This window comes from Balaenoptera musculus, chromosome 11, assembly GCF_009873245.2.
Source record: "Balaenoptera musculus isolate JJ_BM4_2016_0621 chromosome 11, mBalMus1.pri.v3, whole genome shotgun sequence".
NCBI lineage: Eukaryota > Metazoa > Chordata > Mammalia > Artiodactyla > Balaenopteridae > Balaenoptera > Balaenoptera musculus.
Window position 1 is genome coordinate 102,923,221 of NC_045795.1, and position 26,270 is coordinate 102,949,490.

At 55.2% G+C, this 26,270-nt stretch overlaps 1 protein-coding gene across 3 annotated transcripts in view; it reads left to right on the plus strand.

The window, feature by feature from the left end:
- The window catches only part of MGLL (monoglyceride lipase), a 103,678-nt gene that overhangs the window by 17,010 nt on the left and 60,398 nt on the right, over positions 1-26,270 (plus strand). For all 3 annotated transcript variants that reach the window (XM_036868539.1, XM_036868540.1, XM_036868538.1), the window contains exon 3: positions 18,513-18,619. In XM_036868539.1, the coding sequence (XP_036724434.1) occupies positions 18,513-18,619 (107 nt within the window). The remainder of the gene's footprint in view (positions 1-18,512; positions 18,620-26,270) is intronic.

The following is a 26,270-nucleotide window of genomic DNA, read 5'->3' on the forward strand; positions in this document are numbered from 1 at the left end:
GTCGGCAGGCAAGTGAGAAAATGAGGGGCAGGTGGCCAGTGAGCAGAGGGGAATCGCCTGACTCTGCTGGGGCGGCTTCGAGCTGAGGTGACCTTGACCTGGGTCTGGACGTGAGCCTGCTGTCCAGTGAGGAGGCGGCCCGGAGCTCTGTGTCCACCTGCCATCCAGCACTGTGCTGCCTGCGGCTTGCTCTGGTGCTTGCCTCACCGGCAGTGGGGCTTTCTGCCTCCTCATCCTCCAGGACCATTTGAAGGTTTGCCTAGTAAATGTCCACCTCTCGTGCGGGTCATTTCTGTCTCCAGCCTCCTCCATCTCTGCTCTTGGTGAGTCTTCAAATGCCCGGTGGTGAGAGAGGGGCCTGGTGACCCCCTCCCTGTCAGAGGAAGACCCTGCGTGTCCTCGTTGCCACAGGCCACCAGCGCTGTGGCGGCTGCAGCTGTCTGAATTGAGTTATCATTTCCTCATTGTTCTCTTTGACTCAACTTTCTTTTTCACTGGCAAGCTATTTTAAGAGGAAGGGTTATTCTAACTCGGGAAATGGAAAACCAGTATCAGGTGCCATCAGTGGAAGGTGACCACAGGACAGAAGAAAACCCTGGCGCTGAATCCCAGCTGTACCCCGGGCTTGCCCCCAGCCTGGGCCTGTGGCTTCTCTCTGTCCTGAAAACGGAGGCGGGTCGTGTTGGAGATCTCTTTCAGACAGACCGGCACCTTGCCCAGGGCTCCCCGCACTCAGGGCGGAATGGGGGGATGAAGCAGTAGTAGCGTCGCCCTGCGCACGTTCCCGTTCCTCGATGCTGTGCCTCCAGCCCTCCCCGGTTCAGCCTGAGCGCTGCCCGCACGGGGGCCCCACAGGTTGGGAGCCTGAAGACAGGCGTGCCACCCCCCCACCCCCGTGACGCGTTGCACCAACTGGGAAACGTCGAGGCTTGCACCTTCCCTTCCAGAGACTGGGGGTCTGGCATCTCCAGGGGCACGCATGTTCACACCACACACCTGCGTTCATGAGTCCCCCGCGAAAGCCTGCCACTCTCTTTTCTGTGGAACATGACACTGCAGCAGGAGCGTCCCAGATGGCGTGGGGTGCCTCCATCCCCGTTGCTGTGCATCTGGCTGGCCCCTGGGAGGAGGCAGGGGAGCAGTGGGAGGCCAGAGCACCCCTCGGGCACCTCCACGTGGCCTGCAGGCGGCGGCCCGCTGTTGGGAGCGAGAGCAGCACAGGTCCTTTTCTGTGCAGGGGGAGGGAGGCCTGGGCTTGGAGGCAGAGCTCAGAGCTCCTTCACGCAGAAACCACGTCAGTCACACCAGCATCTATCTGCCCTTGGCTTCCCTTTTCTGAAATCTTGGGACAGCTGTGAAGCTCTTCATTAATGGACCATCCTAAGAGTCATGCCATGTGCCTTCCACAGACCATTAGTGATTTCCCAGAAGGCCAGTTCCAAATATTGATCTCGACAGCGGCCCCCGAGGAGCCCTTTGGCACGAGAACCTTTCCAGAGCTGCAGGGCCACGGCTGCCAGAAGACGCCTCCAAAGAGATCACACATGTTAATGAAGGGTCTTCATCTCCTGGCCCCTTACAGTTCGGAGCTGCTTTGCGATTGAAGATAAATCATTCCTGGAGGTTGCATCCCCCAAAGCGTAGGAAAGTACTTTGAGGCAGGAGGAATAATAATCTCCATATCAGTTTCGAACTTGGTTTTATGGAAGGCAATTATCTACCTCGCTCACTGGAACTGACGTATATGCTGCACCTTTAGCAGCTGATAGGAGGGGGGGCTGACGTGGGAGGGGCTGAGTCATCTCCATCGGGGCATCCAGGTGCCACTTTTGCTCACTGCATTTTGGGCACTGGAACTGCCAGCTGCTGGGTACCTCAGAGGGCCCCGTATTTGGTGGTTTCTGCATTTTATTGGCAGCAGTAAGGCAGGCAGCTGAGTTAGTGACACCCTCTCCGACCAGACTCTTTCTGTTGTTGCTGATGTTGCTTTCCAGTTTTATTGAGATGTGACTGACACACAGCCCTGTATGAGCCTAAGGTGCGCAGCATAATGATTTGACTTAAAGGGCTTAGAAATGATTATCACGTTAGGGTGGTGAACATTGCTCATCTCATATAGATGCAAAAAAACAAGTTTTTTTTTTTTTCCCTCCTTGTGATGAGGACTCTTAGGATCTGCTCTCTTAACAACTTGCCTGTACCATGTACCGCAGTGGTAACTGTGGTCACCGTGCTGTACGGCACATCCCAGGACTTACTTATCTTATAACTGGAAGTTTGTACCTTTTGACCCCCTTCCTCCGTTTCCCCCTCCTCCCACCCCCATCTTTGGTAACCACAAATCTGATCTCTTGTTCTGAGAGTCTTATTTTGCTGCTGCTGTTGTTGTTCGGTTCCACGTATGAGTGAGAGCACATGCCATTTGTGTTTCTCTGACTTATTTCACTTAGCTTAATGCCCTCAAGGTCCATCCATATTGTTGCAAATGGTAGAATTTCCTCAATTTTTATGGCTGAATTATATTCCACTGTATATATTGGGTTGGCCAAGAAGCCCGTTTGGGTTTTTCCGTAACATCTTACGGCGAAACCCGAACGAACTTTTTGGCCAGCCCAATATATGCCACATCTTTATCCATTCATCTGTTGACGGACACTTAGGTTGTTTCCATAACTTGGCGACAGTAAACAATGCTGCTATGAACATGGGGGTGCAGATATCTCTTGGACATAGTGTTTTCATTTCCTTTGGATATATTTTCAAGTGAAATTGCTGGATCATATGGTAGCTTTATTTTTAATTTTTGAGGAACCTCCATACTGTTTTCCACAGTGGCTGCACCAATCTACATTCCCACCAGCAGAGTAGGAGGGTTCCCTTTTCTGTACACCCTCTCCAGCATTTGTTATTTGTAGACGTTTTAATGGTGGCCATTCTGACCAGTGTGAGGTGGTACCTCATTGTGGTTTTGATGTGCATTTCCCTGATGACTAGTGATGTTAAGCATCTTTTCATGTGCCTGTTGGTCATCCATGCATCTTCTTTGGAAAATGTCTGACCGCAGTCTTGGACCTGGTGTGTCTGGAGTGTCTGGTGCTGCAGGAAGCAATTCTGCACTGTGAGGGGTGGAGCACAGTGGCCCTTGGCCCCCTAACCCTGACTGTTTTCTCCATGGTGCTTTAATGTGACCAGGCATATGTTTATTTGCTGATTATTCTGTCTCTGGCCCTGGACGGGAAGCTCCACCAGGGTAGGGACTTTATCTAATTCAGATGTGTCCTCAGAGCCTAAGCCAGAGCCTGGTCCAGAAACCCAGCGCTCAGTCAGTCTCTGTTACTGAAGAAATGAGGGGCTGAGAGCCAGGCGGCCATTGGACTGTGCCAAGTGGTCCTGTTGCTCCTCCACCTGGTGTTACAGGTGGAGTCATGGCAGCCGTCCATCCCCTTTCATGGGTCTTCGTCTTCTCTAGGGAAAAATATGTCTATGTCTGTATCTATCTACATACAGATGGATGGATGGATGGATGGATGGACCCTTTCATGGGGCTTCGTCTTCTCTAGGGAAAAATATGTTATGTCTGTATCTATCTACCTACAGATGGATGGATGGATGGACCCTTTCATGGGGCTTTGTCTTCTCTAGGGAAAAATATGTCTACGTCTATATATCTGTCTACATATAGATAGATGGATGGATGGATAGACCCTTTCATGGGGCTTCGTCTTCTCTAGGGAGAAATATGTCTATGTCTATGTCTGTCTACATACAGATAGATGTATGGGTGGATGGAGCCTTTCATGGGGCTTCGTCTTCTCTAAGGAAAAATATGTCTATGTCTATCTGCATATAGATGGATGGATGGATGGATAGATAGATTTTTTTTTTTTTTTTTAAGGAAATAGATGCTCTGGGAAACATGCTGGAGGAGACTTGCAGCATTAGAACTTTGCTCTGCAGTTCTTACCACTGTGCTTGTTAGGATCTTGCGTTAAAATGGATGTGAGGACAGTAATATCAGTTGGGGCATGAAGACAGTAGCTGACCACATGGGACCCACATAAAACCTGCCTCCTCCAGCACAGGGTGACTGACGGGGCTGTTGGCAGGAGAACACTCTACTACGCTGACAGTAGCCAGCTTTGTGGTGTGTGTGCTGTGCCATCTGCACTGCCAGTCCTGTGTTATCCTCATTTCACAGGGGAGGAAGCAGAGAATTCAGCAACTTGCCCACCGTTGCAGTTAGGGAACAGCAGAGCCTGGGTTTGAACCCACATCAGCTTGCACCTGCATGTGTGAGGGATCTCGTACACGAGGGTCTGCATTTGTTAAGGTTCAGCCCAAGTGTTGTGAAGAAGAAACGTGGTGCTCATGAAAGATGGAGGTCTGTGTCTCTCTCCATCACCAGCCCAGGGGTCCACACAGCCGCTCAGGGCACAGGTCCCCCCCGCCTTGTTGCCCCACCCTCCGAGGGTGTGGTCCAGTGACCACAGCTGGGCCCTTGCCGCCTGGGCTGCAGACCATGGGAAGGAGAAAGCCAGTGTGCGTTGGGCAGATTGTCTTCAAGTGGCTGTTGTGGAAGCCGCATACATCAGTTCCCCTCACATCCTGCGGCGTGAGCTGGTCGTGTGGCCGCATCTCGCTGCAAGGAGGGTGGGGACTGTGGTCTGTGTCTGGCAGCCATGTGTCCAGGTCAAACTTGGTTCCTCTGGAGAGGGGAGTGGAGTTTGGGGCGGTGGATCTGCGTCTGCCATGAAGACCTCTCCTCTTTCGTGGATGTCAATGCCGGGCCAAGCAAGGGAAGTGCTCTCTGTTCATTATTATCATGCAGGCAGTGTGTCATTATTCATTTAATAACAGTTATTAAGAGGTTTGGGGGCTTCCAAGAAGCCCAGTTCACTGTCTCTGCCGGTAACGTAGCTGGGAGATGAGCTGTCGGCCACCGAACAGGGAAGAGTAAAGAGGCTGAGTCACGATCTCACTCGTCCTTCACTCCCCTTCGTTTGCCCATCTCGCCCTAAGAGAGGGCTTGAGGCTGGTAGCTGGTCACATACAGTTGGCAAAATGCAGTCCGCATGCATAGTCTCTTTCATCTTCTCCCCCCCCCCCCCAAAAGGGGCAGGTAGGTCCATGCTGGTGAGGGCTGGAGCCATGAGCTGGGGCCCTCGGGGATCCTGGTGGGATGGGCAGAGCACAGGTTCAAGGTCAGGTGGATCCAGATTCTACTTCTGACTCTTCTGATTGCTAGTGCGTTATCTCAGCTCTTTGAGTTTCAGTTTTCTCATTTGCAAAATTGGCTACTTATGTCACAGGGCTCCTGGGAAGAGTCTCCTGGGATGAAGGGTATGGCTTTGGGTAAGTGGACGGTCCCAGGCGTATTTCCTTCCCTCTGGCTGCTTCGGAGCCCCCGGTCCCTGACGGTTTGCCCTGCGTGTTTGGCGACGTCCGAGATGGCCCTGCCTGTCCCTTCCCTCGTGGGAACTCTGCCGGCCCTCGTCCTGAGCCTTGTTACCTGTGGTCCTGCGACTCCTCCCACCACCCGCTTGCTCTGCCCATGGTGTCTCTTGGCCGCTCCCCGGCTGGGCCGCGTCGTCCATGGCCTCAGCTCCCTGCGGCCGCCCTGACTGCCCATGCCCTCCCCGGGCCGCCATGGCCGGAGCACCCTGGGAGGGCCCGGAGCAGAGCGTCTTAGGACAGGCAGAGGTGCAGAGCCCGGGCAGGGGCCTGGCAGGGGAGAGGGCCCAGCGAAGGTGCAGGTGTCAGCACGACAGAAAGCTGGGGTTTGTGTCGGCACAGATTGGAGTGGGAGGGCTGGGGGCAGGGTGTGGAGTTGGAGGCTGTTGTGATCCTCGATCTGGGGGAACGGGGGCCGGGGGTGGTAGCAGAAGGGGTGGAGAGAGCGCACGTGAGAGGCGAGGCCCATCTCGGGGGGTCAGGCCCAGGGCTCCATGTCCAGAGGCTGTAGGGGTGGCCGGCGCGGCCGCAGAGGTGGGCCTGGGGCTCAAAGCAGAGGCTGAGCTGGAGGCTGGCTGCCTGTGACGCGCGCCCAGGATGCACCTCGAGCACCGGAGGCTCAGGGGGCTGGCGAGGAGTACACACCTGTCTTTTCACCTAAATCGAACTTCCCACCTGAACCCAAACTACCCTCTGCTGGAATGAGCAAGTTTTCCTTCAAAGCTGATGGAATCCATCAACATAGTGAGCGGCTTGCTCTGTGCCGGGCGTGGTTCTTTTTTTTTTTAATAAATTTATTTATTTTTAATTTATTTTTGGCTGCATTGGGTCTTTGTTGCTGCATGTGGGCTTTCTCTAGTTGCAGTGAGCAGGGGCTACTCTCCGTTGTGGTGCGTGGGCTTCTCATGGTGGCTTCTCTTGTTGCAGAGCACAGGCCTCGAGCACGCGGGCTTCTGTAGTTGTGGCACACGGGCTCAGTAGTCGTGGCTCGTGGGCTCTAGAGCGCAGGCTCAGCAGCTGTGGTGCACAGGCTTCATTGGTCCGCGGCATGTGGGATCTTCCCGGACCAGGGCTCGAACCCACGTGTCCTGCATTGGCAGGTGGATTCGTACCACCGCGCCACCAGGGAGAGTCCCATTTTGTCTTGTTTCAATTGTACACTGTTTTCCTAAGCTGGCATATTTAGGATATTAGTGATAGTCAGAATACATAAAATCGTAGGCATGTAAGTAAGGAGTTAGAGACAATTATAATAAAAGGATGGTGTCAGATCCTCAGTCTTTTGCACCAGGGTTCTGCTTTCAGAGGGCTTCCAGCTCAGAAAAAGGCTGTGTGCAGAGCAAGACTAGATCGAGTCTTGAAAGGTCAAGAGACATATCACTTAGGAGATGTGGTAGTCTTGTGCATCCTGGAGACAACCTTTCTTTGCCTGCAGACATTAGAGGCTGTGGGCTGGGGAGGAACCTCAGCCTTGCTCTGCCAGGCCCAGGTCTTCTCGGGGACAGCCACGCGGGGCGGAGGGCTGAGGGGAGCCAGCCAGGAGAAGCTGGCAGAGACCCAGGAGTGCGTGTGCTGGAAGCAGAGTGGAAGGCAGTCTGGGGATACGTCCTCTGCAGAGGAACGAGGACAGTGGGGCTGGGGGCGAGGCTGGTGCGGACCCCCCGTGCCTGGTGCCGGGGTGGCACCGCACGCTGCTCCCTGCTGGCCCTGACTGCAGGCACACCTGTCAGTCGCAGGAGCCCACGGGCTCTGCAGAGTAGGTGAGATATCACCTTAGCAGGCTAGGTAAGGCCGGCATCCGGGTGGCCCGGGGCGGGGGGGGGGGGGGAGGATGCGATAAGTGCCCAAAGAGAGATGTTAGCAGTGTGATAAATTACGGGTTAAAAATGCATCAGACTGTCCATCCCCCTCTGCTTCAAGGCTGGTGATGCTGGATTTGCTTTTGCACATTTGTATGGAAACACACCCTTAGGTGTGGCCTGTGATTTCCTAGTTGACTGACTTCAGGCAGGCCAACTTTGGGATTTCATTATCCTTGCACAGGGAAACCTTTGCTGAGTGGGGTCAGTGCTGGAAGAGTGGCTGCTCCAGGCGTCCTGTGACACCTCCTGGGGCACCATCGGCTTCCGTGTGTTGCTGTCTAGAGGGTTGTGTGACAGTGTTCCTTTGATGGCCCAGGAATCGAGGAGCCCTGGTCTCAAACTAAATCCAGCCCCGTCACTGTCATTCTGCTGGGACGTCTCCCATCTACTGGATTCCTAGCGAGAGAATTTGAGGCCAGACCCCGATTTTGGAACCTATGTGCAGTGGTTTCACGGTACTCGTTCGTGAAGGCCGCGCTGAATGCAGAAGGACCAGCTGCAGCTCCACAGAATGCGAGAGTCTTGATGCTCCAGGTGGTGGTGACATCATCCTGAGGGAATTAGGAATTGAAGCTGTTCAGAACCAGCCTTTTCAAAACCAGGGCCCAGTGTAGGAACACAGTATGAGTCCAGAGTATGGAGCTGAAAAGGCTCAGGCTTCCTGGGTTCAGCAGAACAGGGAGCTGTGGTTGATTAGTGATGTCTGCTCTGGATGCAGGAGGGGTGTTTATCGTCTAACCGTTTCCTGGGTACTTCCCAGGTGTGGGTGCAGTGCCGGGGGGCCTTCTCAGGTGTTCTGTCCGTTCACTCACAGCAGCTCTGGAAGTAGGTGGTACTGCACTTCCTGCAGGAAACTTCATGGAAAGACGTTGAGGAATCAAAAGAAGGGTCCAAGATGGAACATAAGTGTGATTACAATTATAAACCATAATTACAATTGTAGGTTGTAATTATAAATTTATAATTAACTTACAAATAATGAAAAACAAAATTTAATGTCTGTGGAGAGGGAGAACCTGGAAGGAAATATAATGTTCCTGACAGTATCACTGGGTGGTGGGATTATGGATGGATTTGATTTTTCTTTATGCTTGTCTGTAGTTTTCCATTTTTCAAAATGACCCATATTCCTTTTCAAACTTAACATAAATTATGTGTGTGCGTGTGGGTGTCTGCGTTTTTTTCATATATACTTGTGGAGATTTGGTGGCCTTTGTCCCTTCATAAATTCACCAGGAACATTAATTACTCCTCCTCCTGTGAGTCCTGGTAGCTCCCTAGGGGTAGTTCCGCACCTTTTGCTTCATCTGGACTAAAAGGTTTGGGCAGGACCCTCACAATTGCCCCTCAGTTCTTGACACTGGGCACATCTTGACCTTTTTCAAAAAGGATGAGCAAACGATGAAAATCACCAGAAACCCAAAAGACTTTGCAGCTCCACAGAAGGGCGTCCTTCTGAGGACTCGAGGAAACGTATTATCAGGTAGCTTTGCTGCAAGAAATTTAGAACTTTCCAGTAACTTCCAACAGGGATCCAGGAAGACTTGGCTATAAAACATTCTATAAAATAAGAACGGGCACTTATGAAGAGGGAATAAACTGACATCTGAAAAGGCTCCAGGAGATCCAGAGCTTTTCCAGCCTGGGGGATGAGATTGTGCATACAGAGTGCAGAGCCCAACACCTGGCACACAGGCACTCAAAATACGCCGTTCTTATCATTTTAAAATAAAATTATATTTATGTTATAACGTACACACACACATTACCTGTTTTTTTTAACGTTTTAATAACGTTGGCATATGAGGATTTAGGCTAAGTGGGGTTTTTGAAAGCACCCCGTCGTGCGAATCTGCCAAGCCAGGCACCTTCTTGCCGTGGACGTGCGTGGGTCGCAGTGAGAGCTGCTGAAGCAGCCAAGGTCCCGGGCGGCTGTCGTCCTGCTGCATGCCTGCTGCCCCTCTTTGGTGGCAGCCGAGGGAAGACTTGTGTCTGGCTGGCAGCCAGTGGAATGGAGATGGTCCTGCAGACTTGGGTGGGCTGACAGTGATCAGCACTGCTCCCACGTCAAAATGGCTCGAGTCGCGACCTCCTGTTGGGTTTAGGTCCATATGGGGCCAGGTTGGCCTGCTTATTGTATACAAACCCCGAATACCCCGACCGAAGACCAGGAGGTGACCTGCCTGGCAGCCACATGGCTGTGTGGAGCAGTGGTTGCAAGTGCAAGCACCCCTTGGCGTGTTCTCAGATGGCCTGGCTCACGCAGTGCCACCACGGGCTTGACAGGGAGAGGAAGCCGTGCACCATGCGCTGGGCGGGCATCTCGAGGGCATCGTCATTTACACCTCTGTGAGGCGGGGATGGCTTTTCCCTTTCTACGGGTACCTACCTGAGTGACTTGCTCAGATAGCGGAGGTGGGGTCCGAACTCAGGGAGAGCTGATTTTTAAAGCTCACCCGTTTTTGGTGACTCTAGGTTTTCTCTGTGGCCTTCCCGTCAGGTCTTACAGAAGGACGTTTGTGGACCACAGCTGTGTTTTTCTGCAATGTTACTGGTCTGTGAGATAAAAATAAAGTGAATGGATTGATTTAGCACGAGTATCTTAAAGCCAGGTCTGTAGCTGTCGATCTCCATAGAGAGAGATGTGTGGACTTGGCCCCCTGAGTGGCCCCAGGCACAATGCACTCGAAAGGACGGGGGCCCTGGCCCCTCCTTCCCACGAGGACGGAACTTCAGCAGATGGAGCCAGTTGCAGCATGAAGGATTTCCATGGAAGTGAGGAAGAAACTCCTGGCCTCAGGGGTTCAGTGCTGGGCTAAGTGGGCCACGTGGTGTCCTGGGGGCGCAGTAAGCAGGGAGCTCATTCAGCAGGGTGACTTGACCGCACTCAGCAGATAAGAGTTTCTCCGCTCTGTGGTCTTGGGGCAGCTAAGAGATGCAGAAGACACCTCCAGCCTAGAGACAAGTATAACCAACTGCCAGGGTGTGGAGTAATCAGGGCGTGGACATGAGCTCCGGCTGGGCAGTGGTCACCCTGGAGGCTGCAGGGTGCTCTGAACCAGGAGGGCACGCAGACCAGAGGGGAAGGGAGGCGGGCGGCTCTGTCTGCAGGGCATGTGTGTGCGCAGGATGAGCTTTCAGCTCTCTAGATCTGGCCTTTCGGGCGACCCGGAAGCAAGCTCGTGGTGAGGGGTACAGCTCAGAACGCAGGGATGTGGGGAAGCTCGGTGGTCTCCGCTCGGCTCGTCTTCTGTTTCTGCGAGCATCTTGGTATTGGGTGGGGGGCATGCGCGTCATCGAGAGGAAGTGGAAGAGGGCCTCACAGGGGCTCGCCGGCCACGCCTTACACGTGCACTCTGGGGACCCGGCCACGCTCTCCAGCGGGGAAGGCAGGAGCGGCCGGCCTGGAGGACCAGGGTCAGATCAGAGCAGGAGGGAGGGGGGTGGGGAGTGGGGAGTGGGGGCCCAGACGGGAGGGGGAGTCACATGGGCAGCGGGCAGGCCAGGCCTCCCTCCGCTCTGGAGGCTCTGGGAAGGCAGCACCACGGGTTACTCAAGGCCTTCAGCCCCGCTTTGTATTCGTAAGTCCAGTAAGTCAGGGGGAACGAAGGGCCTGCTGTGCTTATCTCAGGGTTATCGACTCAGAGCAGACCTTCCGTAGGTGGTCTGCAGTCTCCCACTACTGCTCAGGGCGAGGGCCATCGGGACACCACCTGACTGCACATCTGGACATGGTCACGTGGTGTCTTCCCCTTATCATGTGGTCCCACAGTGGCCCAGCGTGCAGGGTTCAAAACCTACAGCTGTGTGACCCCAGGAGAGCTGCTTAGCCTCTCGGGGCCCCACTTTTCTCATCCGTAAAATGGGGAATCTAGCAGTGCCCACCTCTGGGTTGTGAGCCCTGAGTGAGCTAGCGCCCAGCACACTTAGACCAGTATCTGGCCAAAGTAAATACCAGCTGTCAGCACTGGCTGTTACATAACGCCTGGCTGCCCACCGCGTCCTGCTGGGTTATTTTCCATAAATTCTCTCAATCATTCCTCACAAGGCCCGGGAGATAGGCATTATCGATCTGTTTTACAAACGACAGGTCTATTTCTAGTTCCCTCTGTGAAGTTTTAGACCCCCTTCACTGGCTCTGTTCTATTTCTGTCCCCGCTGCACACTGTTCACGCTGTGGGAGCCCTGCCAGGGAGGAGGAAACAAGTCCTCCGGCAGCTGGGTTTGGACTCTGCAGAGCCCGGCGTGCTCCCGCTCTCGTTATGGGGAAGGGGTCCAAGCCAGCCTCACGGTCCCACCCGCTGGCCTGGTGACACATGTGCTGGGGTTTTTTTTTTTTTTTTTTTAAGGCTGCGTTGGGTCTTCGTTGCTGCGCGCGGGCTTTCTCTAGTTGCGGTGAGCGGGGGCTGTTCTTCACTGCAGTGCACGGGTTTCTCATTGGGATGGCTTCTCTTGTTGCAGAGCACGGGCTCTAGGCACACGGGCTTTTCAGTAGTTGTGGCACGTGGGCTCAGTAGTTGTGGCTCACGGGCTCTAGAGTGCAGGCTCAGTAGTTGTGGTGCGCGGGCTTAGTTGCTCCGCGGCATGTGGGATCCTCCCGGACCAGGGCTCGAACCCGTGTCCCCTGCATTGGCAGGCGGATTCTTAACCACTGCGCCACCAGGGAAGCCCCGGGGGAATTTTTTTAAGTCATAAAATTTGGCAGTAAAGAGGGTGGTGGATGTGGATGATTCTCTGACCATCTAGTTTTCTGAGTGGGACGCCTTGGAAATAAGCAAGTACAGCCCCTGAAGAGGCAGGAGGATCCCCTCCCGCCCCCTGCATTGGGGGACATTATGAGGGTCAGTGGGGCTGGTGCCCACAAAGGCTGCCGCTTCCTGGGTCAGGTGACCCCACCTGAGCTGCTGCCTGGTGGTGCAGACATCTACTGTGTCCCTCCGACCAAAAATCTCCTCCAAGAAATCCTTGGTTTTCTGAATTTTTTCCCTAATGAAACGAGCAGAACATCTCTTCAGCTGGACAGTCAGTTCTTCTTGATGAGTCGGCATGTCTGGGAGAAGGGTGCACAGGAAGGGGGCTGACGTCTTCTCCTGCAGCCAGGCCAGGCCGAGTGTTTGACGTTGTTCCCCTCAGTTCTCCCGACGGCCATGTGCCCACCCTGCCGGTGTGCAGACGGAGGTGGGGGCAGATCCCAGCCGAGGCCAAAGTCCTGTAGGAAACAGGTGGGGATGAGTTCTTTGCATCCCAGCACCGCTCTCTGTCTTCGAAGCGCGTGAGGCGGCTGGCCCGTTCCCCGCCCGCCCTTCCGGGGCCTCTGCCCAGTGTGGGTCCATGAATGGGCTCCCTGTCCAGCGGGTGAGTGAGGCAGAGCCCATGACAGGGGCTGCGGAGCCCCTCAGCGTATTTTCACATACATTCTCTCATTTCATCTCCAACCCCATCAAGGAAGCGCCAGTGCCCCCGTTTCACAGGTGGAGAAACCGAGGCCCACAGAGGTGCAGGGCCAGCTCACGGGGGCTGCAGCGTGAACCCGGCCTCCAGGCTGCAAGTAGGACCCCCTGTGCCGTCGGAGAAACATCCTCACCGAGGACAGTGCCAGGCAGGACCCAGAGCATTCCACACCTGTTTTCTTGTTTACCTTGCGACTCCTCTGTGGTCAGTGGTTTTACGATTGTCCCCCTTTTACAGCTGAGAAAACTGAGCCCCAGAGAGGTCAGTCACTTAAACAGTGAACGAGCAGAGGAATAAAGAGAATCAGTTATTTGATGCAGGGCAAGTTCCGCCTTGTCAAACCTGGGCACAGATAAACCGGCCCTGGCTTGTAAGTGCCGAGGAGCTCCGCAGTGTGTCCATCTCAAGGCGGCATGTGCTTTATTGGGAGCTGCCCCACCTCCCAGGGCTGGATGCCAGGCAGGCCATCTGCTCCCGGGGCCGGGCCCGGCAGTCGCCCTCTCCCGGAACGGGAACGACTGGCTCCCTGCTGGCTGCAGCCGGTGAAGAAGTTCCAGGAAAAAGATCTTCGCCAGCGTCTTCTGGAGCCTCGTTCCTGCCGCTGCGGGTATTGCCTTGTCTGCATAAACGGCCTCGCTGATGTTCTGCTGCCCTCCTTTGTCGAGGATGCAGACATGAGGGGAGGAAGGAGGGAGGGGATTGCTTTCCCTGGCACCTGCTGGGGGCCTGGCCACGTGGGTTCCTCGGCAGACGTCGTCCCCTGCCTCCCTGCTCTGTTGTCCACAGCAGCCCCGGGGGCTTCAGGAAGTCAGATCAGGTCACTGCCCTGCTCGGTCCCATCCTCTGCATGCAGAACCCCCGGCTCTTCGCAGCAGCGTCCGGATGGGAGGCCTTTTCTCTGGGCCTGGGGTGGGCAGGACCCTGCAAAGGACAGCTCTCGTTCCCACCACGCCTGTCTCTTTCTCAGCCTGCCTTCCCGGCCGCTCCCACCAGGGCAGATCAGGCTCCCTGCCGCCCCCCTCTGTGTTCACGGTGCTTCTCACAACACACGCTGACATGTGTGTTCTCTGCTGAGATCTGTCTTTCCCACTAGACTGTCAGCTGTGTGAGGGCAGGACAGTGCTGTTGGTCCGTCTCGTGTCCCTGGGGCCTGGCACGTGATAAGCCTTGAGTCAGTATTTCTGGGTGATCTCAGTCAAAGGACTGCTGTTGCTGCCATCCTGTGAGTGGCTAGGGGCCTTGCCCGGGGTCACGCGTGGCAATGCCGGGAATCCAACCAAGTTGTGCTGGCTTCAGCCGTTGCTCCCTGTTCACAGCCTTGAGTGAGGCTGGTGTTTATTTACTTGGCATGCTGGTTCCACAGTGCTATGTTTCCCAGAGCTGAAATGTAATCACGGGGTCTCCACGTGAAACCCCAAAGGAGCGATGCCAAGTGGCAGCCAGCATGCAGTGGTGAATGTGCTGGGGGAGTTCCCTTTTCCCCAAAGACACAGCGTAAACACGCAGCTCGGGACATGGCTGGATGTTCCCGTGGCCACGAGGTGGGGACCTGGGAGAGGCTGGGGCCCGGCCTCAGGTTTAGATCACAGGATGGGACAGTGAGCCGAGGCTCCACCTACAGCAGCCCTTGGGGGTTGGGGGAGGCAGGAAGGTCTGCCCGGGGGAGGGGGGGGTGTCCTGACGGGTGGGTGGGGCCAAGCAGAGGGGCACCCTGGGCATGAGGTCTGAGCCTGTGGGATGCGGTAGGCAGAGGGATCCGGGCTCCAGGGGTCTTGCAGCCTGTCAGCACATCCTTCCTAAGCTCCTGGGTGCGCCAGCATCTTCCTCAGCTGGGAGCTTCGTCATAAATGAGATAAATGAGACCTCTGCTCTGGAGAGTACATGCCGGTCGGGGGTCAGGGGAGGCCAAGCAAAGCGTGGCCGTGGACCAGTAATTCAGACGGTGTCGCGTGCTGAAGGGACCCTTCACCTGAAGTGATCAGAAAAGGCCTGAGACCCAAGCGACAGTCCAAGCACAGTCAGAAAGAGGGGTCCCCAGAGAGGCCTTGGTTGGCGCAGGGGTTCCGTGCCGGCGCCCACGTGCCTGGCTCTCGGGAGTCGACTGTGTACACCTCTCCCCAGCACCGTGTCCAGTGGTGTCACGTTAATAACTTGAAATCCGCTGTGCTGAGAGCATTTACACCATGGAAACTGGCAAACGCTACAAATGAGGACCACTCACTACGGTTATTAAACATTTAGCAGTGCACCCTGATCTGCTTATCTGAGCGCTAGGAAGAAGGGTAGCCCTCGGCCGAGGGGAGAAGGGAGATGAGGGCGTGAGCACGGGGCCAGCAGCTTCTCTCTGACGCAGCAGGAAGTCTCATGTGACTGGATCTTCTCTTTGCTAGACAGATTCTACAAAATAAAGGCTCAGGTCCAGGGAACAAGGAAGTGTGGGGAGCAGGAGGGGAGACTGATGTTTCAGAATCGGGGTCCAGGTGAGAGCTGAAACCAGGAACTACGGAGAACCCCACTTATGGCAGCAGCAGCTCAGGACCGGAACGAGGCCAGTGCCGGAGGGCGTGTCTGTGGAGAAGCCTGGCCTGGGTCGGGGGGAGGCGAGTGTGCAGGTGCTGCCCACCTGTGCGGGGGTTGGCAGAGGCCTCTGCTGCCCGCAGTGGATGGCCACGTCGGTCTGCTGGTTTCCACAGGGGTGGCGGCAGCATGCCTCAGAAGCCTCTGCCGCGGTCTAGATGAGCCTGTGGTTGTCCCAGCGTGTCCCCCCGGGAGGTAAGAGGCTCCCAAGCGGCTGGGAGTCTCCACTCCAGAAGGGCTGCTTTCTCGCCACTGGGGGGCCCACGTGGCACCTGAGCGGCATCGTTGGCCACGCTGCACGTGGTGAGAGGCGCTTCTCTGCCTCGGCCACACAGCGGAACCTCTGGGGCACTCTCCCACCCAGACCAGTTAACCAGAGCTGCTTCCGGGGGTGGGACACAGCCTTGGCACTTTGGAAAGCTCTCCGTGTGATTTCAGGTTGTGGCCCGAGTTGAGAACTGCTGGGGAAGAAGTTCTTCCTGTACAGTAAGAGCACCCGTTCTCCCCCATGTGGTGTCCAGGGTGGGTTCTGTTAACAGACGGTTCCCAGCATGGTGGCAGTGATGGCCGTGTGCCACTCCTGTGGATGCAAATTGAGACTCTGAAGTCCTCCTACGCCCAGTGGGTCCTGACCGCAGGGAGAGGCTGGCTGTCCCGTGACCCGGCTTGTCTGTCTGTGTTAACTGTGGGCTGAATTAATCCAGCAGCTGCCACATTCCCCAAGGATATTAAAGTGCTTGAGCTGCCCCTTCTGGGAGCACAGCCCCTTGTGCCGATGGCCGATGATGGCTGTTCAGAGGTTCCAGCCATGCTTCTGGGTAGCTGAGAGAAGTCCCATCAGCCGACCCCGGAAGTGTCAGGTGGGCAGGCGTAATCTGCCCAAATTGATGTCTGATCAAACAGAGGGGGCTGGACATTCCATGGAGCAATGAAGAGGGTGTGAAATGTCTGTTGTATTTTAGGAAAAGGGCAGGGAGGACAGATGCAAAAGGAAACTGAGGTTAGTGCTGGTGCTTTGTGCACTGCTCAAAGAATAAAATGCGGGGCCCCTCTGCCCCTACACACCCTGGCAGAGGGGAGCCGCAGAGAGAACACAGGAGTCTGTTCGCTCACCACATATGTGCCAGTGCCACTTGGCTGCGGCAGCTCTGGGATTCTGCCAGCAGCAAGATGGACAAGGCTTCTGGCCTCTTGAGCTGACCTTGAAGTGGAGGAGAGAGCCAGGAACCAGGTGAGCAAGTGAATAGCAAAGCAGTGGTAAACTGTGATGTGCAGTACGGGCCCAGTGCAAACAAGGGCAAACTGTGATGTGCAGTACGGGCCCAGTGCAAACAAGGGCAAACTGTGATGTGTAGTGAGGGCCCAGTGCAGGTCAGAAAGGCCTGAGGGATGGAGGCCGCTCTAGGAGACGTCTTCCATGAGTCCCGGGCACGAGGAGCAGCCATGGGAGATCTGGGGGAGGGTGCTCCGGGGAGAGGGGCCAAAGACCCTGAGGTGGGAAGAGCTGGCGCTGCTGAAGAATGGCTGGAAGCCCCTGGTGAGGACGGGTGGTGAGCGGGAAGGGGTCGAGGAGTGGTGACACAGGAAGGGACAGGACGACTTGTACTCTGAGCCTGCTGGTTGCCCACTGGAGACCTGGAAGCCGGGTGGTGACATGCTCTGATCTACATTCTACCCACTTGCTATGTGACCTCTCTGGTTTTCACTCTCAGCAGTAAAGAAGGTAAAGGTAGGATGATTATGAGGATTAGAAATCCTGTATGTGGACTTAGCAGAGGAACTGACACATAGGAAATGCTCCGTGAAGGGGCAGCTGCTGTCCTCCCCTCTCCTCCCCCTCCCCCTCGTCTTTATGGGCGTGGCTCACAGCAGTTCCCTCCTTGCCTGAAGGGGACTCTAGCCTCTCTGGGCCTCATGCTACCAGTACTAGTCTGGGCAGTAGTATATTCAAGAATCTGAGTGCCCTCCTGTAGCCCTCCACTGCTGGCTGACTCTGGGGTGAGCGCGGTGTGATGGGGGCTGCTCTCTGTGTCCGCAGGTGGGCTCACCGCATGGAAGCCTTTCGGCGGGGGTGACTGAGCGCCCAGCCAGGCTCTGCTTTCAGTCCTGAGGCTTCCGCTGCACAGATCTTGGGTGCGAGATACCGCGTTTATTTCAAAATGTCACAGCCTCTTCCTTCCTTCCTTCCTTCCTTCCTTCCTTCCTTCCTTCCTTCCTCCCTCCCTTCCTCCCTCCCTCCCTCCCTCCCTCCCCCCCTCCCTTCCCCCCTTCCTTCCTTCCTTCCCTCCTTCCTACCGCATTTGCAGAGTGCCAGCTGTAGCTCAAAACTGTGCCAGCCACAAAGAGGCAGCAAGAGAGAGAGAGTCAGTGTGTCCTCAAGAAGGCTACAGCCAGCGGGGAGGGCAGCAAGCCGCCTGGCCCCTGCTGGACAGAGGGTTTGGAGCCCAGAGGAAGCTGTGGAATCTCTCTCCTGAGAGGGCCTGGAAGGGAGGGAGGAGGGAGCCAGGTGGGCAAAGGGGGGAAGAGAAGAAAAGCTGCACATGGAGCACAAACTCCAGCAGCTGAGGGCAAGCACGTGCGGAATGGAGTTATCCGCACGACAGTGGGAAGAGCTGTCTGTCGGCACAAGTGACAGAAAACCCAGTGCCTGCACAGCACAGCCAGGAGCGGGGCTGGGAGCAGGGCTGGGAGCGTGCTGGCTTCGGGTCTAGCTGGATTCAGGGCCCAGACAGCACCGTTAGGGCTGGCTTCCCCCTTCGTGCCTCTCCTCTCTCGGGTTGACCTGTCCTCTAGGGTCGGCTCCTCCTGGACCCATTCGCTTGGCTGGAGCCACTTGAGCCAGTGACTGCGGCTGCGACCATGGTGCCCTGATTGGCTCAGGTCTGGCCCCTTGGGTGGGGCCGATGGAGGACCCCCCGTACGCCAGCACCTGCAGAAGTGAGCTCCCAGGACTCCCCCAGCCCGCGACTGGAGACACTGTTGTGGTGACTGTTCTCTAGGAACCGGCTCCGTTCTGGGTGACCCTGAAGCCCATGTTTTAACAGTGTGCCCTCTCACTTAGACCCGTGATTTAGTCTTTGACTCTCCGCTGATGCTGCGGGAGCCCTGCCCCGCCCTGGACACGGCCTCCGTGGCCTGCGCCTTCCTAACGGCCATCTCTCGTCCCTGCAGGGCCCTGGTCTTTGTGTCCCACGGAGCGGGGGAGCACTGCGGCCGCTACGACGAGCTGGCTCGGATGCTGGTGGGGCTGGAGCTGCTGGTGTTCGCCCACGACCACGGTGAGTAGCCCGGGGCTGAGCCCCCGCTCCGGGGCGCCTCCTCCTCAGCTTTCCACTTCTGATTCATGCACTGAAACTGGGAAAAGACGTTCTCCACGGGATGTTTGTAAGTGAAAAATGTGCAGTTATGTCAACAAAGAATGTGTCTGACCAGCAGTTTCTGTTGAGTCTGGGATTGAATGCAGGCTGATTAGAAACCTCCACTGAAAAGCCCGGATGTGTTTGTGTAAGAACTTGCCCCAGGCCAAGTCACCCTCTCTCACGTTTATAAAGTGCTCTCTGCACAGAACGGGCCCTGGTTTCCCCCACAGGACTTCAGACAATGCCATGCTCTCAGTACAAGTGCCGTACACAGCCCAGTGCGGCCTCAGGATGCTTCCAAAGCATTCAGACCAGGAGAACAGTAAGGGTCTCAAGGGCCGTGTGGTCATGAGAAAACCCCGAACACGGGCACATTCACAAGCACATACAGATGCACGCACACATGTGCACACACACATGTCCCCAGGCCAAGTCTTTGATTCTTCATCAGTAACAAAATCCATAGTAACCGTCAGAATGCAGCATTTGTTGCCTAAATCAGTATGTAGTTCCTCAATCTTTTGGGTGACATTCTCTGTGGCTGGGAAGGCTCCCAGTCGAGATCTTTCTTTGTCTAACAGTCTTAAGAATGAAGAGTTCCTTGTAACTGACCATGGTGATTTCTGCACTGCTTCAATGTAGAAATCTATCATCCTGGCCCAGATCCAGAAACGTTGCTTCCGTTTTATCTGATAGGGAAATAATTAAGTGAAAAGAGGGGTAGGGGAGAAGTGACAGGCCTGGGAGTCCTTGTGACAGGAGGGAAAGCTTGCCTGGGGCGTTTTGTATATAAGGAACTGCAATTTGGTCTACCAAGAGCCCCTTTTCAGCCACATATGTGCAAGGGTCCTCATAACTGAGAATATTGACTAAATTCTTTCTTACTATGGTCGTAATGTTCTGTAGTGCTTTGCAAACAGTCCCAGTGATATTTGTGAGACTGTTTGAGAGAATATTCGAGGATTATCCTGATTTTCACTGTGGGACTGTCATTATTTACTTTGGCACCTTCTACACCGTAAGACCCATGATAGGAATGACTTTTTTCCTATCGCGTTTGTCTCTGTTAACGTTTGTTGCAATGAGCTGAACACCATGGGGGCATTCTGAAAGAAAAGAATGTTTGTACTATGCAAACACGAAACACCTCCTACGGAATTTTAAGTTACCTGCTTTTAATCTGGAGGTCAGCTACCTTCTTATCAGCTGCCTTTGGCCAAATCTGTGGGGGGGGAGTAACTGTCCTGCCTTGTTTATGTTGTCTGGGCGTAGAAGTTTGAAAAACAATTTGAAAAGCCTTCTTTTTTAGAGTAAAGAGAGAAAAGAAACAGCCTGCCTTTTGATGTTTCCAAATTAACATCCAAATCTGAGGCCTGTCTCTCTCTGACATTCTAAATATAGCTCAAAGCTGGTTGCTTGCATTCACCTGTTTTAAGTTCCTTGATTGATCAGTTTCTTCCAACGACTCACAGGAAATCTCCCTGGCAAGTGCCTGTGGGCGGTGTTTTATTCAAGAAATGAACCCAGTGTGACTTCGGTTGTCTAGAGATGAGTGTGGCTGTGGCTTCCTTAGTGGGAGAAAGCGGGTGCTGGGCTGCCTCTGTGGGGTCTTGTGCCGGCTGGGCAAGCAGACGCTGGTGGTTACGCCCTGTGCCTGGTTGCTTCTCGCAGGGGTGTGGAGGGGAGCGGGGGGCCGGAGGGACTTGAGCCCAGGCCTGCTGGGTCTGCAGCCCAGCCTCCTTTATCACACCGCACATGACTCGGTGTTCACACCGGCATGACGCCTACAGAGAGGTGCTTCATTCTTTCCCACATAGCTTTTAAATTTAAGTACAGCCTCTATGGGGGAAATGTCAGGGCATTTATGGGGCCAACTGGAGGGATACAAGGATTAAAAACACAGAGCAAAAACACCTCCCAAGGCCCCAGGGCCTCGCCAGTGCCAGGCCGGCCTAGACCTCCCCGTTTCCAGTCATGCTGTCGGTTGTCATCTGCACTCCTGTGCTTCCGGGGGGACCTGCCCCCCAGATGACAGAAGGGCCCCGACGCAGACACACCTGGGTCCAGGTGTCTGCTGGACTGCGATTCCAGCCGTGGGCCTCGGACGCCTGACCATTTCGAGCCTTAGTTGTTTCATCTACCAAATGGGCCAGACAGGGCAGTGATAGAATAAAATAAGGCTACGGGGGCCCAGGGGAGGGTGGTGCCTCCTCCCCTTCACTCTGCCAGCCCCTAGACCCCCTCCATCCCCAGCGGGGGACACCGAGGCTGGGAGCAGGGGTGCCGGGTTCTCGGGTCCCCTGCCCGGCTGCAGGGGCTGCAGTGAAGATCGGCTGAGGGACAGATGGAAAACGCTTCACAGAGTAAACAGACCTACCAAGGGCGGTTTCATGGCTGGTTTCTGTAACACAATTTGTAGAAACACGGGTTTCTACAAATGCTGTGCTAACTCGATTTTAAGGTAAATCTCCTTGCTCAGCTGTGCTCCAGCAAGAAACCTGGAGACCCTGGGTTGGGTGGTGTGGCTGGCAGCCTGGTGTGCACGGCAAGGTGCTCAGTTAGCACCCCGCTTACCTGTGTTTTCTGTTTGACCTTAGAATGTTCCAGGATGACCTCATGGGCCTCAGGGCTTTGCCAGAAATGAGAATTATATTCCTGCCCTTTACTGAGTGCCATCTGCATGCCAGGCTCTGACCAAGGCCCTTTTCGTGCAATTTCCAACCCCTCATAACAGTTAATACGTTACCCCGTTCAGAGGTGAGGGTCTGAGGCTCTCCTTGTCCACCAGAGCACACGTACCAGTCGGGGGGCTGTTTGACTGCATCAGACCCCTGACCTCGGTAGCTTAACAAACAAAGGTTTATTTTTCTCCCATGACATGTGAAGCCCAAGGCGGCTTCGGGACGCCGCCGTGCCATCCACGCCCAAGGCTCCCTCCGTAGCTTGGCTCAGCTGTTCTCAGCGCGTGGCTTTCATGCCCACGGGTACCAGCTCCAGCTCCCGGGCTCAGCAGGAGGCAGTGCAGAGCTCCCCGTCGTGTTGCAGCTACACCGCAGGTGCCAGGACAGCATCACACGGCGGCCAAGGCCAGCTGCAAGGGAGGCAGGAGATCTAACTTGTTTGCTGCGTGTTTGCTGGTTCAGACAAAACAGGGCCCTGTTGCTAAGAAAGGCACCCAGGATGGACGCTAAAGCACCGTCTCCTCTGACAGCCACGCTTCCAGGCGTGTTCTTTAAGAGAGCATTTCTCATCCGTTTCTGCTTTATATATTTTCTGAGCTATGTTTAGCACAGTGTCACCTTTCTATGTGCTTTCAGAAGGTGTAGACGTGAAGGTTATTATTAGGATCGTCAGTGTGTAGTGGTGAAGGTTGCCAATCGTGCATTAACCTTGGGTCAGGTGCTGTACGAGGAGCAGTGCACGGACACAGGCACTGGCATCCTGATGGCCGAGGGACCTGTCCCCCCCGCCCCCTTAAGCAGCCCCTGTGAAGCGCTCAGCTTTGTCCTAGTACTTTTACCCTGAGGGGTAACTCTTCCTTTGGTGGAGGCAACGGAAACTGACTTACGGTGTCGTGTGCTCGCTTCTCGCTCAGCCCCACGGCCTTCCCCTTGCTGTGCGGCCCAGGCCTGGGCAGAGAGTAGAGGCATCAGCAGTGTTTGCCGAACGAGTGAAGGAGGGAGTGTATGACCCGGAATAATAGATCAGACCAGAGACGCTAGGAATATCAACAACCACTCACGTGAAAGGACCTGCGTCAGCAGGGTGGAGAGGACCCAGCAGGGGGACCAGGACTTTGGTCTGGTGGCCTAGGCTGGGGCAGGGCTGCTGTCGACTGAGCTGGGGCAGGGGAGCCTTGAGGCCTCTAACTCGGGTGCTCGAGGCAGGCTCGGCCACCCACCGGCACACGGCTTCCCAACGCCTGGCAGGCTGGCGAGGTGCTGGGTCTTGTCGGCTGAGTAGAGGAGCTTGAGGGGAGAAGAAAGGGTGTAGAGGAGGGGCCCATAGCTGAGAGCCGTGGTCCTCTCCGGGGATGCCCCTGAAACACTGGGGGTCTTGAAAAATACTGATGCTGGGGCCCCTCACTCCACAGAGACTCTGATCTCTCGGGACTTTGGTGTGGCCGTGGTGTCAGGACCTTTGAAATCCCCCAGGTGAGTCTAGCGAGCAGCTGAGGTTGAGAACCAGCGTTCCAGGCAGAGGAGGCCGTGCCGTACCGGCAAAACTCAGACGCACGGGATCGCACGCTTACGTCCTGTCCAGGTGGGACTCCCGGCCCGAGGGTTTAGCTGGACCCTGGAGTCTAGCCCCAGGAGCGGGGGGGAGCCAGCCCCTGGCCTGCGAAGCTCAGGGCTCTGTGGTGAGACCCTGTGGACGCTCGGGAAGGACGCTAAGCAGGGAGTGACCACCCGGCGAGACGGGATCCAGGGCAGGGCCAGCGAGGGAGGGGGCGGCAGGCGGAGTTGGGGGAGCTTCCGGGAGGTCTGAGCAGGTGGAGAAGCAGGGGTGGGAGTTTGTGTGCTGTTCTAAATACAGCACCGAGGAAGCCGGGCCTCTCGTTCACGCCATCCCTGGTCACCAGCTGCTCACGGTGACTCACTGGAAGCCCCTTGGAGCAGTGGTATGAGCGGGAGAGAGGGGCCGGAGAGGCGGGCAGCCCCCAGTCCCGCCTGCCGCTGGGGCGGGGTGTTGGGAGGACGTGGGCGGCGGGAGCCCTTCCGTCTCCAGCACAGCGGCTCCAGGCCCTTCCCGTGAACAGCCTCCCGACTGCACCACGGTGCGTTCACAGTTACACTGGTGGGGCCCGAGTTGCCCTCTCTTTATTGACAGAGTATAAAAGACCCGTTCCTAACTGATGAACAGTGAATTAATTATGTGCAAATGTTTGAGGGAAAGTGTTAAAGGCAGTTTGTATGTGTCTTATTTATCTTTTAACTTTTTAAAAAACTCAGCCGGGGCTGGGGTGTATGTGAGAAGAGGAAGCTCTGGGGGAGTGTCTGTGGGCGGCGGTTAAGCCTGACTCTCTTTGGTGGGAGCCCTGCCCAGTCAGAAGAAGAGTATTTAGGAAATTCAAGGGGAGAAGGAGGTACGTGTGTGTTTTCCACGCAGGGAGTTTTGAGTCAAGGCCCCTTGCGGGATCTAGTCTATAATTGCCGTCAGTTACACTCATATGTTCTGTTTCCAGTGTTGGAAAACTGTGTACATTTGTTGCTGTAGTAAACATGAGAGTGAAATGGATGCCTGGAGAGTGCACGGGGCCCCACCCGCGGTGGGTGCAGGCGTCCGACGCAGAAGGCAGGCCCCAGCCGCCTCTGGGTCCCTTCCAGGCCCTCGTGGTCCCTCCCCTTTGCCCTTCTGTATGCGCGTTATGCATCCCCAGACCTGCCAGCTTGGATATCCGTCTCTGACGTGGGATTGTTTGGTCCCTTGCCTCTTTCTTGCGTGAAGCAAAAGCCTCCACGAGCCTCCGTTTCCTCATCTATAAAATGAAGATGATGATGATGACACAGCAGTGAAGCTGCCTGTGGCTGAGACAGATTGAGAGAGATCGGGTTCACACCTGGGGGCAGCAGGGTCCCAGGAAGGCCGGTGGAAACCCAGACAGCTGGGCCCACCCCCAGATTTTCAGCTTCAATTGGGCAGGTTCCAAGGAGTGGGCCAGGGTCACCACAGGTGTTTCTTGGGTAGAATTTACTTTAAGTAAGGTGCAGCGTCGGGAATTCCCTGGCGGTCCAGTGGTTAGGACTCTGCGCGTCCACTGCCTGGTCGGGGAACTAAGATCCTGCATGCCATGTGGTGCGGCCAAAAAAATAAAAAAAATAGTGCAGCGTCAATGTCGTTGAACTTGGAAGTGTAATATCTGCAGTCAGCAGACTGGGCATCTCCTGCAGCAGATACAGCCCGGGGACCTCCCTTGTGCAGTCTGTGCTGGGCGTGGGCTGCAGAAATGACACAGACCCGGGTACCTACCTCCAGAGCCTCCCAGGGCAGGGAAGGCGGCAGGTACCCTGGGCCTCTGGTGGAGGTGTCCCTGGGGTAAAGGGGGACGGGTCTTCCCTGGAGGGGAGCATGGGGAGAGGCTTCAGAGTACACGACTCCGGTGACCTTGGACAGGGCACTAAGCCTCCCCGAGCCTCCGTTTCCCCGCCTGTGGCTGAGTCATAGCATCTCCCTGGTGAGGAAACATGATGTGGTAGCTGCCGGGCACCTGTCAATATCAGTAGATATCGGCGCTGCCCTCCGCCACCCACAGACCCCTGCTGTCTTCATCCCCAGACGCGATCTTCAAGATGAGGACCTCGTTGTCCCCAGACTAGGGGCGTACTTCCCATCTTCTCTGAAGCAGGGGGCTTACGCTCCCCGTTTTATTTAAGCCGAACTCCATGTCACCCTCGACGGGACCTCTTGAAGGATGTCCCTGTCACCGAGCACCCTCTTTATCACCATCTGGGGGCTTCCCTTTATCATGTCCGTTCTTTACCCGCTACTGATTCCATTTTTAAAGACACTTAGGGGACTTCCCTGGCGGTCCAGTGGTTAAGACTTCGCATTCCAATGCCGTGAGTGCGGGTTCAATCCCTGTTCAGGGAGCTAAGATCCCACGTGCCTCACGGCCAAAAAACCGAAACAAAATAGAAGCAATATTGTAACAAATTCAATAAAGACTTTAAAAATGGTCCACATCAAAAAGAAAAAAATCTTTAAAAAAAAATGAATAAAAATAAAGACATTTAGACAGTGATTGCTGGGGAAGGTGCCCTGATCTATTCATTCACATGTGAAGCAGGTGACAAAAACACGCAGCCCTTTTGAGGGTTAGAGGCAAGTTTTGGTCTGAATCTTGCATCAGGCTCAGCGTGAGGGGCTTCAAGAGCCACATGGATGCTTCTGGAAGCCCAGTGCCGTCTTTTCTCGTCTCAGGGCAGGAAGTGCCTGATAACTTGTCACCCTGTTACCTTTCTAAAGGAATTTCCTCCAAAGGAGTGTTTGTTCACTCAGAACTACTCACCTGGCCCCGAGGTGGAAATATTTCAGGCTTTCTGGTAAGGGGAAAACAGACTCCACTCTCCGTCTCTGGAGGAAGCAGTTTCTGGAGTGTTCAGGTGTGTCACGTGTTGGAGGAGGAGAACAGTCGAATTACCTACATGTGGTGCTGTGCTAAAAAGGAAAAGTGGGTAATTCTAGGGAAGGGAGCTCTTCTCAGCACCACGGATGCTCTGTGCACAGGTCAGGAACTGAGAGCAGATGGACCTCATTTTAACGTATATGTAGGTTATATTTGAAAGTAGAGCAAAACATGTACCTTGGTTATCTGGGAGACTTGATTTCAAGTCAGTTCAACCACTTGCTGGCCCTGTGACCCCGGACAAGTTGCCCAAGCTCCCTGAGCCTCAGTGTTCTCAGCTACAGCAAGAGAAGGATCACAGTCTCTACCTACCCCATAGGGTCAGTGAGGGGACCAAGTGAGGTAGTGCATGTAGAGGGCCTGGCCCCGTGTGGGGACTGGACACGTGGCACCCACACAGGCCCCACCCCCTCCAAGTGCAGGTCACTAGGGTAAGGGAAGCAG